General features: G+C 35.1%; 1 protein-coding gene across 1 annotated transcript in view; it reads right to left on the minus strand.

The window, feature by feature from the left end:
• The window catches only part of LOC150097704 (uncharacterized), a 39,673-nt gene extending 27,016 nt beyond the window's left edge, over positions 1-12,657 (minus strand). Inside the window, exon 1 of the mRNA XM_090407271.1 lies at positions 12,441-12,657. Coding sequence (XP_090263397.1) covers positions 12,441-12,548 — 108 coding nt within the window. The 5' untranslated portion in view covers positions 12,549-12,657. The remainder of the gene's footprint in view (positions 1-12,440) is intronic.
• Positions 12,658-14,293: the final 1,636 nt, after the last annotated feature.

Below are 14,293 nucleotides of genomic sequence, written 5' to 3' on the forward strand. Positions count from 1 at the left end.
GAGTAATAAAGAAAACTTGACCACTTGGTCCATACTGTTCTTGAATATAAGGGCTATGCTATAATTTGATTATAATAATATTATTAATACATGACACCTCCAGGGAGGCCAAAGATTCATCAAGGGAGGGCACCTCCTCTATAACTCTCTCTCTGTCTCGACCACTCAATCCACCAACTATACAATGAACTACAACTGCCATCATCATCTACACCAATGCCATCTACCGTCCACCACAACCACTAGTATTTTTCACAGACAATCACAAACATCCATGCCCATGGCAGGATTCAAACCGGAGGCCTTTTGGCTGGAGAGCAGATATGCTAACCACTCGGCCAACCAGGCCAGCATTAGCAAACAATTTTAATTTTCAGTGATACAGAAGGAATGAAGAAACATTGATATAGTAATTACAATATTTGAAATAGTTGTGCAGCTAGAAAGCATCAGCATTAAAATCCTTTTTCAAATGTCCTTAAAATACACAAAGCAATGCACGGACTGCCAATTCTTGGCTAATGAAGAGTATACTGCAATGAATTGGCTTTCCTTTCACTTCCTTTATTCTTCATTTTGTAATTGTGTTAACTGCACAATGGTATTAGCAGAAACATGTAATGCTGTACTGCTTACTCCTTGAGTAAGTAACACCAGTATTTAAATAATTGCATGCATTTGTCAAAATAACAAAGGACACTAATTATTGGAAACCTGCTATAAATAGAAATATTTGGTCAGCTTTGAGTCTGTAGGGAGGTGGGGGGTAAGATATTAGGGAGTGCAAAAACCATTGTATTGCTGAATACTGCAGTTTAGTAAACTGCAAAAGTTATGTTTTCAATAATAAAAATGTTGGTATATGATAGAATAGACCATTGTCTTTTAAAAGCTCTTTTTTTTCCTTTTGTTTTTAACTGCAGTTTATAAATCAAACTGCAATGGGGTCTGGAAAGTTCTGATAAACACCTAGAACAAAAATGATATTAAAGTAACTGATATAAACACAAGAAAGAACATACTAGTAGCAGAGTTATGAAGGCAACTTATATTCTTATATCCTTGTATGTTCTTTCTTGTGGTTATATCAGCTGCTTTAATATCATTTTTGTTCTAGGTGTTTATCAGAACTTTCTGAATGCCCCTTGTAAATTATACAAAATAGAATCAAAAACTATTGACTGAATTTTACAGAAGTCTATGAAGATTGCATGACTTGAGTGTTTAAAAAGTTCTTGATTTTTGTCTAGCAATACCCCACTCATAATATATAGTGTCAGTTTCTTAAATTCCTGATTGGCAGTTTCATGATCAGCTTCTTCACCCCACCACCTAATACAATAATCCTTAATTTCTTTAAATCTCTTTCCATGCTTCATTTGACTAATGATAAATCCCAATATTTAGAACCAAATGCATTGTTGCCCCTTCTTTCAAACCAATGACTCACATATACCTTAATTTTTTAGATGGCTGCATACAATATATTTAGAATCTTTACACATGCTGAGTAGAAATATAACCTCTAAAATACTGTAGATAAAAAGGTAACTTAATTTTGCTTCCCACTTTTTTCCTAGATGCATAGGAAGTCTCTTGACAACCTATACCAATTGAAGTACATAAATTATCTGCTTGTAGAATACATTGCATCAGTCAATAATAGAGATGAAATACATTTGACAAATCTGAACTCTGCTTCTTATCATGGGAAATTTTTAAGTGAATGAGACAATGATTAAAAAAAAAAAAAAAAAGTAAATGCATGCATATTCAAAGCAAACAATAACAAAGAGGGGGAAAAAAACAGTTAAGATTAAGAAAGACACTGATATCATAAAATATGGCCAATAGAATGAAAGAAAGCAGCAAAGTTCAGGCTTGATAAAGTAAATATATAGGAAGTAATTATTTCATCAACAGGTTCACCTCAAATTAACTGGAACAAAATTTGATATGACATATCAATATCTGATTTGAAATCTTGGGGCACACAGTCATAAAAGCACTTTTTCAAAATTGAAAGTCCCAAAGCACATTGTTATAGATAAGTGCACTACCAGATGTATTGCCTTGGATCTGAAAAACTTTCCAAACTTCAACAAATTTAGGTGCATGAGACTGCACCAATTTTGAAGCATACATTTTAAGATCATCAGCCCAACAGGCAAGACTACCCATTTTAGCCCACTAGGACACTGTTTAGGACTCTAGGCCTGATTTCTGTTGCCTTTCTTCAGCCTCATTTGCTCAGTGTTAGTGCCTGAATGCAAGTTTTTTTTTTTTTTTTTTTTTTTTTGTGATCCCTGATGATGGCAAAATATAGGAAGGTATTAATTCAAGTCTTTTATAATTAATATTCTAGTATATATTATTTCCTGAAAAATTAATAGTCCTGAACCTATTCTGTGAAATCCTTTTAGTATCTTATGTTTCTATCTCATCATCTCTCTATCAATAATTATTTATTTTATTTTTTTTTAAATCTACAAACTTTCAATCCATCTTCATAAAAAGCATCTCATAAACCTGAAATTCTGATCACTCACAAGTGAATCTTCTTTAACACTTCCTCCTCCTCCTCAAGAAAACCAAATCTGAGCAAAGAGATCCAGATATGATTGTATCAAACTCATGCTTTTGTTTAATGCAAGAGAAGATGATAACTATTTATTTAATTATTAAGCCAATATTCTGCTTGCTCATTGAAGCACCTTTAAAAGGTAATAAAGATAAGGACATGCACTTGCATACAAGTACAAGATGAAATCCTGATGCACTCTCACAGACTCACTGCAGTCCTCTGTGGGCAAGAAAAGAGATTGTGATCACACTGGTTATATGCTTTCATATGCCAGCCAGATTTCTGATAAAATGAGGTGGCCATATTTATTTAGGTTAACAGCCTGTCACAAAAGTGTACACAATATCAAAGAATTTTGGATTTAGATCAACATCTTTATAAAAAAAAGAGGTTTTTTACCCAATGAATCAAATGACTTGAATAAATGGCATGGTCTACATTAGCAGGTTTTAATTAGGTTTAATGGAATTAAACACAGAAAAATAATGAAACAAGTTTAATAATTCCTATAATTTGTCTGCCATAGATAAATCAGGGATACAATATTAAAATTGTAAAAACTACCAAACAACATGTGGAAGTTAAGACTAAAAGCCTAAAGTCCTACAAGGGGCACCCTCTATGGTTGCTATTACGTGGGGACCTAAAAATTAGCTTCCCAAATCTTGGAAAACTTAAACGCCTCCCTAGCCCAATTGGAAGAACGACGGTACGTTGCACCCTTCGATTGGAAAAGGCTTAAGTTCGATTCTTGTCATGACGGGAGGAATCTTTATATGGATGTTTACAATTGAAGGCGAGTTAGCCAATCTCGTGTGGAGGTAGCAGGGTTTTTTCTCCCGGAAACTCTGGTTTTTCCATCCCGCATACAGACAAATTGGCCCTTCAGAATACATGCAATTTACAGACAAAAAATACTAGCTGTGGTGGTGGGCAGTAGATGGCACTGAAGGGTATGATTGGTAGTAGAAGTTTGGTGTGGTGGTGGAGACGGAGAGTTATACAATAGGTGTCCTCCAGCGATGAGTCTTCGGACTTCTTGGAGGTGTTACGAATAATAATAATAATAATAAACACAACCATATCTATTTGTGCAAGGAATCAAAGGCCTGGTCATCTAATTGTTGTGATAGATCTCCTAGTCATAATATGACGAGCTTCAAGAACAAGGAATCTTATAAACACCTGAAATAGAGGATGTAGAAAATACTTAGGAACACACAGAAGAGCAGCCACTTCAGCTGAGGTTTGAAAGTGGTCCAGAGATCATTTCTTTCAAGTTCTGGCAACTTCTTCTGAGGTGCCCTAAATATATAAAGTTAAGTGGGATGTGAGGAGATTGAATAATTCTTTTGTTGATCTTTTTTGGCATTGTTTGGATGGGAAGGTCTGGTGAATAAAGGATAGTTCAGCTGTAAAAGAAGCTTAGTTGGAAGCTCTGTTGACAGTGCTGTTAATAACACAATATTGTTGAGTGGTATGAGAAAGTTTATGTATGCATCTACCTATATGGATAAGTTTTCTGTAAATTGAGAAAGAAAAAGTGCCATTGGAAAGATGAGATTAGAGTATCTAGAAAAGGCAGGCTATTGTTATTTTCTTTTCTATAGTGAACTGGACTCTGGAAGGTGGTAGCTGTTGAGGTGTAGGAGGAAAGTGTCTGAACCATGTTGCCAAATAGAGAACATAATGATGGGTCACTGCAATAAGTACAAACTTGACTTTTTTAAGAATCAACAGATTCAAAAACAAATCTCAACTAAATAAGTATTCAACTTCCCAAGATTTAGGAAACTAATTATTTTCTTAAAACTAATTCTAAGAGCACCCATAGAGGGTGCCCCTCATGGACTTAGGCTTTCTAGTATAATTTATTCCAGTTATTGTGTCTGTTTTTACAATTCTAATACTGTATCCTCCGATGTGTCTGTAACAAATGAAATATAGGAACTATTAAACTTGTGTTTAATTTTGTGTGTTGTATTCAGTATTCATTCCATTCAAGCCTAATTATCAGCTCTCCCAATTTAACCGAAATATGCCAATTTGCAAGGTTATATTTATTATACAGCTGTAGATTTAAATTTGTGACTCCTACAGCTCAACATTTTCCTCATCTAAATGAATGCAACTGCCTAACTTGTTCTCCTCTGATCTCCCACCATTTATGAAAAACCTTCTCAGCACTGATTCTATAACAACTCCTTACCAACTTGTACGTCTCTTATCATATCATCCCTCTTCCTCCTATCCACTAGACTCTGTAAATTGTATCCACTCAACCTTTCCTCATATTCAACATTCCGGAGATCAAAAACTACCTTAGTCAATCACCTCTGGATCCTTTCCAACCATCTCTTCATCATTTTAAAAACCAAGTGACCAAATCTGTGCACAGTAGTCCATATGTGGTCTAATCAAGGCCTTATACAATGTAACAAGAATCTCCTATAAGTCAGCATACTCCACATCATTCCCAGAATTCATTGCGTTGTCCTCGCAATTTTAGCGATGTATTCTCTAAATTTTAGATCCTTATCCACCATCACTCCCTCCACCTCAATTGGAAATTCTACATTTCATCTTTATTTCCCAAATTTTAAAAACTTAATTTCACAACATTGAACTGACATCTCCACTCCCATATTCATTCACTCAATCTATTCAAGTCTTCTTGTAAGGCAAGAAGATCTGCTCTACTATTAATAGTTCATCCCAAATTTGTATCATCTGCAAACAACTGAATATCCCCATCAAAATCTTCCAATATCATTAACATACATGTTAAACAGCAGTCATCCTAAAACAGATCCCTGAAACATACTGCTAGTGACTTTCTTCTTCCAGAAGATTACTCCCCAATACACAACTTGTTGATATGCTGGCCGAGTGGTTAGTGTATCTGCTCTCCAGCCAAAAGGCTGTGGGTTTGAATCCTGCTGTGGGCATGGATGTTTGCGATTGCCTGTGAAAATACTAGTGGTGGTGATCAGCGGTAGATGGCATTGGTGTAGATGATGAAGGTAGTTGTGGTTAGTGGAGACAGGGTTGTAGAGTAGGTGCCCTCCTTCGATGAGTCTTTGGACTCCTTGGAGGTATCATGTAATAATAATAATAATATCTATTAGATAGCCAATCTCCAATCCAGTGCACTAATCTAATATCCAACTCCATCTGCTCTAGTTTGACTATCAACTTATTATGCAGTAATCTATCAAAAGCATTTGCAAAATCTAAGTATACTACTGTGTAGCCATCTCTTTTGTCTAACGAAGCAGTCACCTTATTGTAATAAGTAGATTAGTAAATCATGACCTCCTTTTAGCAAATCCATCAAAGATAATACCACTATTGTCAACCAAATTCTGGATCCTGGTTCTCACCAGCCTCTTCAACACTTTGACCATGGCAACTGACACACAGATAGGCCAATAATTTGATGCTTGAGTTCTGTCACCTCCCTAATGAAGTGGCACAATTTTGCCTTCCTTCCACTCCTTTGAAACTTGATCCAGTTCAAGAATCATATTAACCACTTTACCGGCCATTAAAGATCAAATACGCACCCTCAAAAGCTTTGTATCCATCATAAATTTCAATGTAATATCAATGGTATTACAATTTTAATATGCACTTCGCATCCATGGAAATGTGGACATATATATACGTCCTGGCCGGTAGCGTGGTTAAACAAATATGCCAAGGAACTTGCCAACTCCCTAGCACATTCTTCAAAATATGTGGTAATATATTTTCAAGACTCACAGGCCTTATTGCCATCAAGTCTGATCAATTCCCCATATACCTCTTGTTCATAGTCAGTCTCTCATCCTCATCTGCTCTCAAACTCTCCATGGTGTCACATTCACAAGAATGAAAGAACTTTATTAACACGTTCACTGCCAACTATGAGTATACTCGTAGTTGGTAAACCAGCCACACAAGCCAACTACGAGTATACTCGTATGACGCTTACCGCCGGCAACGAGATTACCGTATTGACCTTGAAGAAATGAAATTGCTCGGCGTATGGGAACAGACTATGCCAAAGTAGCGTGGCAGCAAACATGTTAACTGCTAATTAAATATCTCATCTATATCCTCTACAGCAGTTCTTATACCATTTTCTCAATCAATATCATCTCATCCTTCCATAATTTTTTTTTTTTGGTGGCTACATATTGAAAGAACTCCCTAGGATTCTTTTTTTTTTTTTTTTTTGGCTTCATTACCTTAACTGTTGCTCATACTTCACTTTTGCTACCCTTATCAACCAAGTTGCTCTCCTTGTTCTTTGTAATTATCATGGAATTTATTATTACCACTCCTCTTATGTTGCCTCCATAATGTTTTTTTCCTCTGTATCACATGCTTAATCTCTTCATTCATCCATTTCACACCAACCTTATTTAACCTTCTAACCCTTGGAATACATTTAGACATTGCTTCTACTAGATAGTTCTTGAATATCACCCAAGCAGTACTGTTCTCCTTTTCAGCCAACTCTTCATTCCATACTACACTTGCAAGCTGTCTCCTAAGCTCTCATAATCACCAGCCTTGTAGTTCCACATATACACTTCCCTCACAAAGGTCCTCACGCTGTTGGCAACCATCTAGGTAATCATTTCACGATCACTCACCAACTTGAGGGGGGTTTCACACCCATTATTATAACATCCTCTGATTTTGAATCAAATCCAAAATCCTCAACCTTGTGTGCCTTCTGTTACATACTGCCTAAGGTAGTTATCCCTCACAAACTCTAGAAACACGTTTTCTTTACTTCCAGATGCTATCTCAGTCTATATTCCCATAATTAAAATCGCCCATAATGATCACGCTTTTCTTATTTGCTTAGCTAATTTCATTATACATTTCATGATCACTACCATACACATTACCAGGTCTATAACATCCAACTAAGTATTTCATTCTATTCATGTCTTGCATCTCTACCTCGTATGGACATGACTCTTTATCATCAATAGCACTCCCTCTCCCTTAATACTCTTTCTATCTTCACGAAACACATCATACCCTTCCATTTCTATCCCCCATCATGATGTCATCCTCATCCAACCATGTCTCACTTATTCTCACATGTTCAGTTATACTTTACAGGTGACGACCAACAGGTGACGACCTTTTCAAAAAGTGACTTAGTAGAAAAAACAAAGATGAGTTTGTAAGGTACCAAGGAATTATACCTTTAGTTTATAGTATAACCAAGTGGAAAAACTCCCAACAAAGATAAGTTTTGATGACATCAGATTTTTGACAAGGATTATGGTATGACAGAGCATGAATATATAGTCTGGTAAGGTATTTCTTTTCCTTGCCAGCCTGGTTGGCCAAGTGGTTAGCATATCTACTATCCAGCCATAAGGCTGAGGGTTCGAATTCCACCGTGGGCATCGATGTTTGTGATTATCTGTGAAAATACTAGTAGTGGTGGTGGGCAGTAGATGGCATTGGTGTAGATGATGTGGTTCACTGTAGTTGGTGGAGACGGAGAGTTGTAGAGTAGGTGCCTTCCCTCGAAGAGTCTTTGGACTCCTTGGAGGTGTCACATAATAATAATAGTAATAAATGGAAAACTGAAAATTCCCATTCTGGCTGACGAAAATAAGCATACAGGAAGGAAATACATTAGTCATTTTTTATTTCTCGATCCAGTTGCAATCAAAGATAAACAAACCAAGGGTTCAGGACAGATGTCAGTAGTTTAAAGATTTATAACTTCAAGCTTAAATCTTCCATTGTAATATTTTCTTCTTCTTAAAATGGCTTCTTATGTTTCAATTTGTGAAAACAGATCAAAATCTCATTATTAGTGTCATGATAGGGTTATACCCTTTCATAATCTGTTTGCCTTCCTTCTAATGTTATTATTACGTGACACCTCCAGGGAGTCCAAAAGACTTATCGAGGGAGGGCACCTACTCTACAACTCTCTCTCTACCAAACCGCAACTACCATCATCATTTACAACTGCATCTACCGCCCACCACCACCAGATTTTCACAGCAGGATTCGAACCCACAGCCTTTTGGCTGGAGAGCAGATACACTAACCACTTGGCCAACCAGGCCGGCAATGTGCCAAAGTGTATATGCATATTATCTTTGTGCCTTTGAAGATGCCATGGTGAACACAGCAAAATATTTGCTTATTAATTAAAAGTTAACTACTTCTAGGTGTCTGCTTCTTTCATTAAACAAAAGCCATACCAGGTTAGTGGTACTATAAAAGTCTTAAAAGGTGGATAATAAATTCCTTATCACCACTTGCAACAAAGTGATCCTCTGTGCTGTTTTGATCACTTCTGCAATATATCCTTTGAACTTGAACTCCATTCCTGTTCCTGCCCAATACTGGTTCCAAATCTTTGTCCTCGTCAATTTTTAGTGTAATTCCATGATAATATAGTTTATAATTTTTTCAGGCCTAGTGCATAACTTTCCATTTTGCCACAGTGAAATAGCAAATGTTATGCTTTGCTCACAGTGTCACTTTATTCAAGTCATTCCATTCCAATTTACTTAACAGATTATCATGCAGCATCCTGTCATCTTTACAACATTCAGTATGGCCATTTCCTCTATCCAACTCAAATGTCCTTCACAAAAACCACACTGCTTCCCCACAGAACACTATTTCTCTCTATCCAATTTCTGACAGGTAGATAGGAATACTAGTATTGAATTAATGATATTGGAGAAATTCTTACCTTATCCAACTTTTCTGAAATCATACCACCATTCCTGAGAAATGAACAGGGCTATCATTTTCAACCTCTGTAATGGATCTTCCCTTATGGAATTATTGTGCCTCCTTTCATTCTACTGGAATCCCATCAATGCTGAGAACAGGTCATGGGCAATGCCAATTCTCTTGCACATTTTAGTCATACATGGGCTAATGGTTGTATTTGCACTGAGAATTTGTAATATTCTATCCCCCCCAGTTCATCTTTCTTTTTCTCTCTCATGTATACATCAATGCTAAAATTTGTCTTATGTATTTCTTGTAAAACAATAATAATGAACTGAATAATGACTGAATAATGAACTGATTTTAATTTAATACAAGTTGTACTGTAACAACTGAGTTTCTTTTTTTAATACATCAAGAGAATTATGCTGAAACAGCTGCAGAGAGAATAAATAACCATACATGAAAATACCCATTGAAATACATAATAGAAACTGCACATTAGGAGATATTTCATTATCTCCTAATGTGCAGTTTCTATTATATATGTGAATCAGACAGATGGATCAATAATTAACCTTGTTCTCCTATGTACAGTTAAAAAATTTGAGCTTTTAGGGGAACTACCCAAGGTTTTTTTTTTTTTAATTTTTATTCTGTATGATGATTCAACAGCCATGAGCCCCTTTTATGGGGAGGTATGGCACCATCTCAGTTCTCCCCTATTTTATCTGGGCTCGGGACTGGCATAACTGATGAATCAGACCTATGGCTCAAGGGACTCTCTTAAATATTCCTGACTGTAATCTGTGTGTTCACAGGCTGGTTTGCCTGTTTTGGGGGATAAAAAACCCTAGTTTCCAGGTGAAAAACCTACCACCGGTCTAGTCTCTTTCACCTTTCATTGAAAGAGACCAGATAAAAATTCCTCATGTCACAGATAGGAATCGAACCCAGATCTTCCCGACTGAAGGGCTTCATCTATACCAACTGAGCTACAGAGGCTCTACTACCCAACGTGAGAATACTGTATGGTTAACCATTCAGAATGAAGTAATGCTTGGTGACAAAGGGAAACCTATTTCACAGATGAAGTGATGTCTGTGATATGTTAATAACATGCTATCTTCCAGGGCAAAAATCTTATCTTTTCTATAGATATGAGTATTAAAGGTAGGAATAAAAAGAAGAAGGGATCTTACATATAAGAAATAAATTAGGAACATTTGGACAGAGCGATACAAAATATATAGGTGTAGGAAATATAAAAGCAGATATAAGAACAAGAATTTCAAATTTATATGATAGTGCCATTCCTGGAACTAAAATTTTAAGAAACACTGGGTGTGATTTTATATATAACAACTTGGTATTATGCCGGCCTGGTTGGCTGAGTGGTTAGCGTATCCGCTCTCCAGCCAAAAGGCTGCGGGTTCGAATCCCGCCTTGGACATGAATGTCTGTGAAAGTACTAGTGGTGGTAGCCGGCGATAAATGGCGTTGGTGGTAGATGATGAAGGTTGGTGGAGTAATGAGACGAAGAGTTGTAGAGTAGATACCCTCCCTCGATGAATCTTTGGACTCCCTGGAGGTGTGATGTAATAATAATAATAATAATAATAATAAATATATATATATATATATATATATATATATATAAAATGACACTATTGTATGTGAATATACAGAAGCATTTATGAATCTCCTAAACATGTGAGAATTTTTTCAGGAAAAAATTACAGATGCCACAATTCATGAGGAATAATAAAATATCCATAGCCAGGTGTGATAGTAAAATGGATAATACCACCATAATAACTGACAAACTTCATTGTAATAACATTGCTATCAATGTCCAGATTGTAGATGATTCTCATTGACCTGTCTGGGACCAGCATCCTTTTTTTTTTTTAATTTAACAGATTTATCTTATCAGAGAATCTCCTGATATGTGAATTGTATTCTAAACATGTATTGAAAAGCTTCTCACGATCGAGAAGAAAAAAAAATCGTACAAAAGGATTAAAATGATTTTTTAAGTATTGTCCCTTAACATGTAATTGAGTTCTTCATATTGAAAATTGTTGTAAAGTGGAAATTTATACTTTCTAGTTCTAGTCTGCAGGTTAAATGTCAGCTTATCCAAGTGAAAAATAAATTTGTAATAAATTGGCGAGTAAGTTTGATACCGTGAATGCATACCAGACTCAAACTATGTGTTGGGTCTTTAACACATAGCGTTAAAGATCCAACTCTGTGTTAATTTTCATTTTCAGAAAACATGAAAATTAAATTTTTCCTCTGACAAATTCTAATATGAGTAAAGTAACATATTAGAATTTCTATAGCGTAAACGAAGATATTTCTTCGTTTACGCTATAGATAAATGTGGATTATCCATCTATCGATATGAAATATTTTATTTCATAGTAAATTCGAAATAATTTACATGGGCGTAGGATTGAAGTATACATACATCATATATATGGAGTAGAATACTGAATTTTCAATAGTGAAATGAATAACATGTATCAAAGAAATAATCGCCGAGAGAAGATGTAGTAAAACAATTAGCCGAATTTCGATTTTGAAAGATATTCGGAGACACACGTTGACGTTTTTATAAAGCACTATTAACTTTGTGTGATGCATTTTGAGCTGTGGAATAGAAATTATTTTAAGAAACGAAACGACTGTCATCAAACTCGAATTGTCATAAGTCATCTGATATAAGATTATTTAACAAATCTTATGGAGCAAGTTAGCAAAGATTCTAAGCGACATTCAAATACCACCTCGTCCGAAACGGATCACAGCTGTTTTATTTTCAAATAATAGTGGATAGTTTTAGTGTTGATGACAGTGACCTCTTTTAAGAAATATAAAACAGTTGATAGAAAACATTAAGGATTATTATTAAGAAAATGACAATTAGCTATCTGATAGAGGGTTTGTATTATTCTAAGATGTTTTGTTTTAACATCAGTTACAATCATATACATCAATTCTTTCTTTTACGTTACTTATAAATTTAATATACCCGAAATCAAATGCTGTGCGGCTACTTTCATTACTTTTAGGTGAAATCTATACTATTACATATATATATAAACCTATTGATGTATACATAAAAACTTACCGATGTTGTCGTTGGTGTCTCTCTAGCCCTATTCGCCATAGAACACAAAATATCCGATACAGCAAGTCTGTAATCAGTTTGAGACCTCTCGTTATTTTGAGAATACATCTTGTTATAGTTATTTAGATGATTATGAAAATCTTGTGTAAACTTACAAATGCGATCTGTAAACGATGAATATTTTCTAACCGAGATATTGCGAGGTACTCCTACTTTTATGAGTCATCCACGAAGGATGAGGAAAGCCCTAACTTTTATACAAAGAATGACATCATCACTAGAGAGAACTAAAATGTGGAATGACGTCACCAGAGGTCACGTGTAGATATACTTCAATGACGCGTATAGTCGAGCATCACTAGGTTGTTCCTGATGGTGATATTTTCACTCATTTCTTGAAAATACTTTTTGATTGGTATCATATTACTATATAAATGGTCGGTTCTCGTTTGAAATAACGTAGAACTATTGAAGAGTTAACGCAGTAATATCACAAAACAGTCCAACTCTACTCTTAACGTATATTTCTAATTTTACGCTCGCCATATTTGATTGGTCCGGTTTCTCAGAACATCGGCTCCTTTCGGCGACTTCCGTCGCACGAAAATTTCCATAATAGGAACGTCAGTGTATAGGTAGAAAGATAACTCTACCTGTGAAGTGGAAGCATATTGCGTCATTCTTTTCCTAAGAACAGAAGATAATTCCTAGAGGCTGGCTATTATATTTTACTGTTTAGTACTTAAAAACCCCTGTATGTTTTTTTTTAATTATTTTTTGAAGAAGTATCATAGTTGACATTTTTGATATGATAAAATAGCTTGGGAATTTCACACACACACATATATATATATATATATATATATATGAACAGAAGAGACAAACCAATAAGATGGAACCTTGAAAAATTAAAGAGTAAAGAAGTAAAGAGAAGGTACCAAGAGGAAATTGATCACAATATTCCAGAAAACATACACAGTAAGAATAATATTGAAAACCAATGGAATATGATTAAAGAGACTATTACAAATGCATCAAATCAATTATTGAAAAAGACAGAAAAGAAAAAAGAAAACATTGGATAACAGATGAAATACTTTGCCTTACGGATGAAAGAAGAAAATATAAAAATGGTGTTAAAGAAGATGTGGCCAAATACAAATATCTTAAAAATCAAATTACAAGAAAATGTAGACAAGCTAAAAAAGAAAACCTGGAAGAAGCGTGTAATAACATAGATGAATTATTACGATAAAGAGCCAAGAGGCTATTTTTCCGGCGGCGTAAATTAAGTTAAGGGGATAATAAATCCCTCATTATTTTGAGTAGTATCTTGGGTAGTATCACTACCCAAGTGATGACTTACGCTTGGACTCGCCGATAGTTCTTCAGCATGAAACTCTTAGATTTCGATCTCCGAGTTTCGTATCCGGCTTTAAAATAATGAGGGATTTATTATCCCCTTAACTTAATAGATGAATTATTTAAAAAAGAAAACATAGAGAAAACCTATAAAGAAATTAACAAATTGACTTTCAAATTTCATATGAATAGCAAAAACAATGCTATCAAAGGCGAAGATGGGAAATTACTCATAGAATCAGAGGATATATTAATGGAATGGAAGAATTATCCTGAAAATATCTATAATGGCGACGAACTAGATGTCGATATTAGCATAGAAAATGAAAATGAAGATAATCTAGGACCCCAATAATGCGAGAGGAATTTGATAAAGCACTATCCGAAATGAGTAAGGGAAAAAGTCTAGGTGTAGACAATATTCCTATAGAACTACTACAAAATCTAGGTGATGAGACAAAAACCATAATCTATCAATTATTATCCCAAAT

The sequence above is a fragment of the Typopeltis vanoorti genome, chromosome 17 (assembly GCF_054136105.1).
Source record: "Typopeltis vanoorti isolate ZY-2024b chromosome 17, IOZ_Tvanoo_1.0, whole genome shotgun sequence".
Classification (NCBI taxonomy): domain Eukaryota; kingdom Metazoa; phylum Arthropoda; class Arachnida; order Uropygi; family Thelyphonidae; genus Typopeltis; species Typopeltis vanoorti.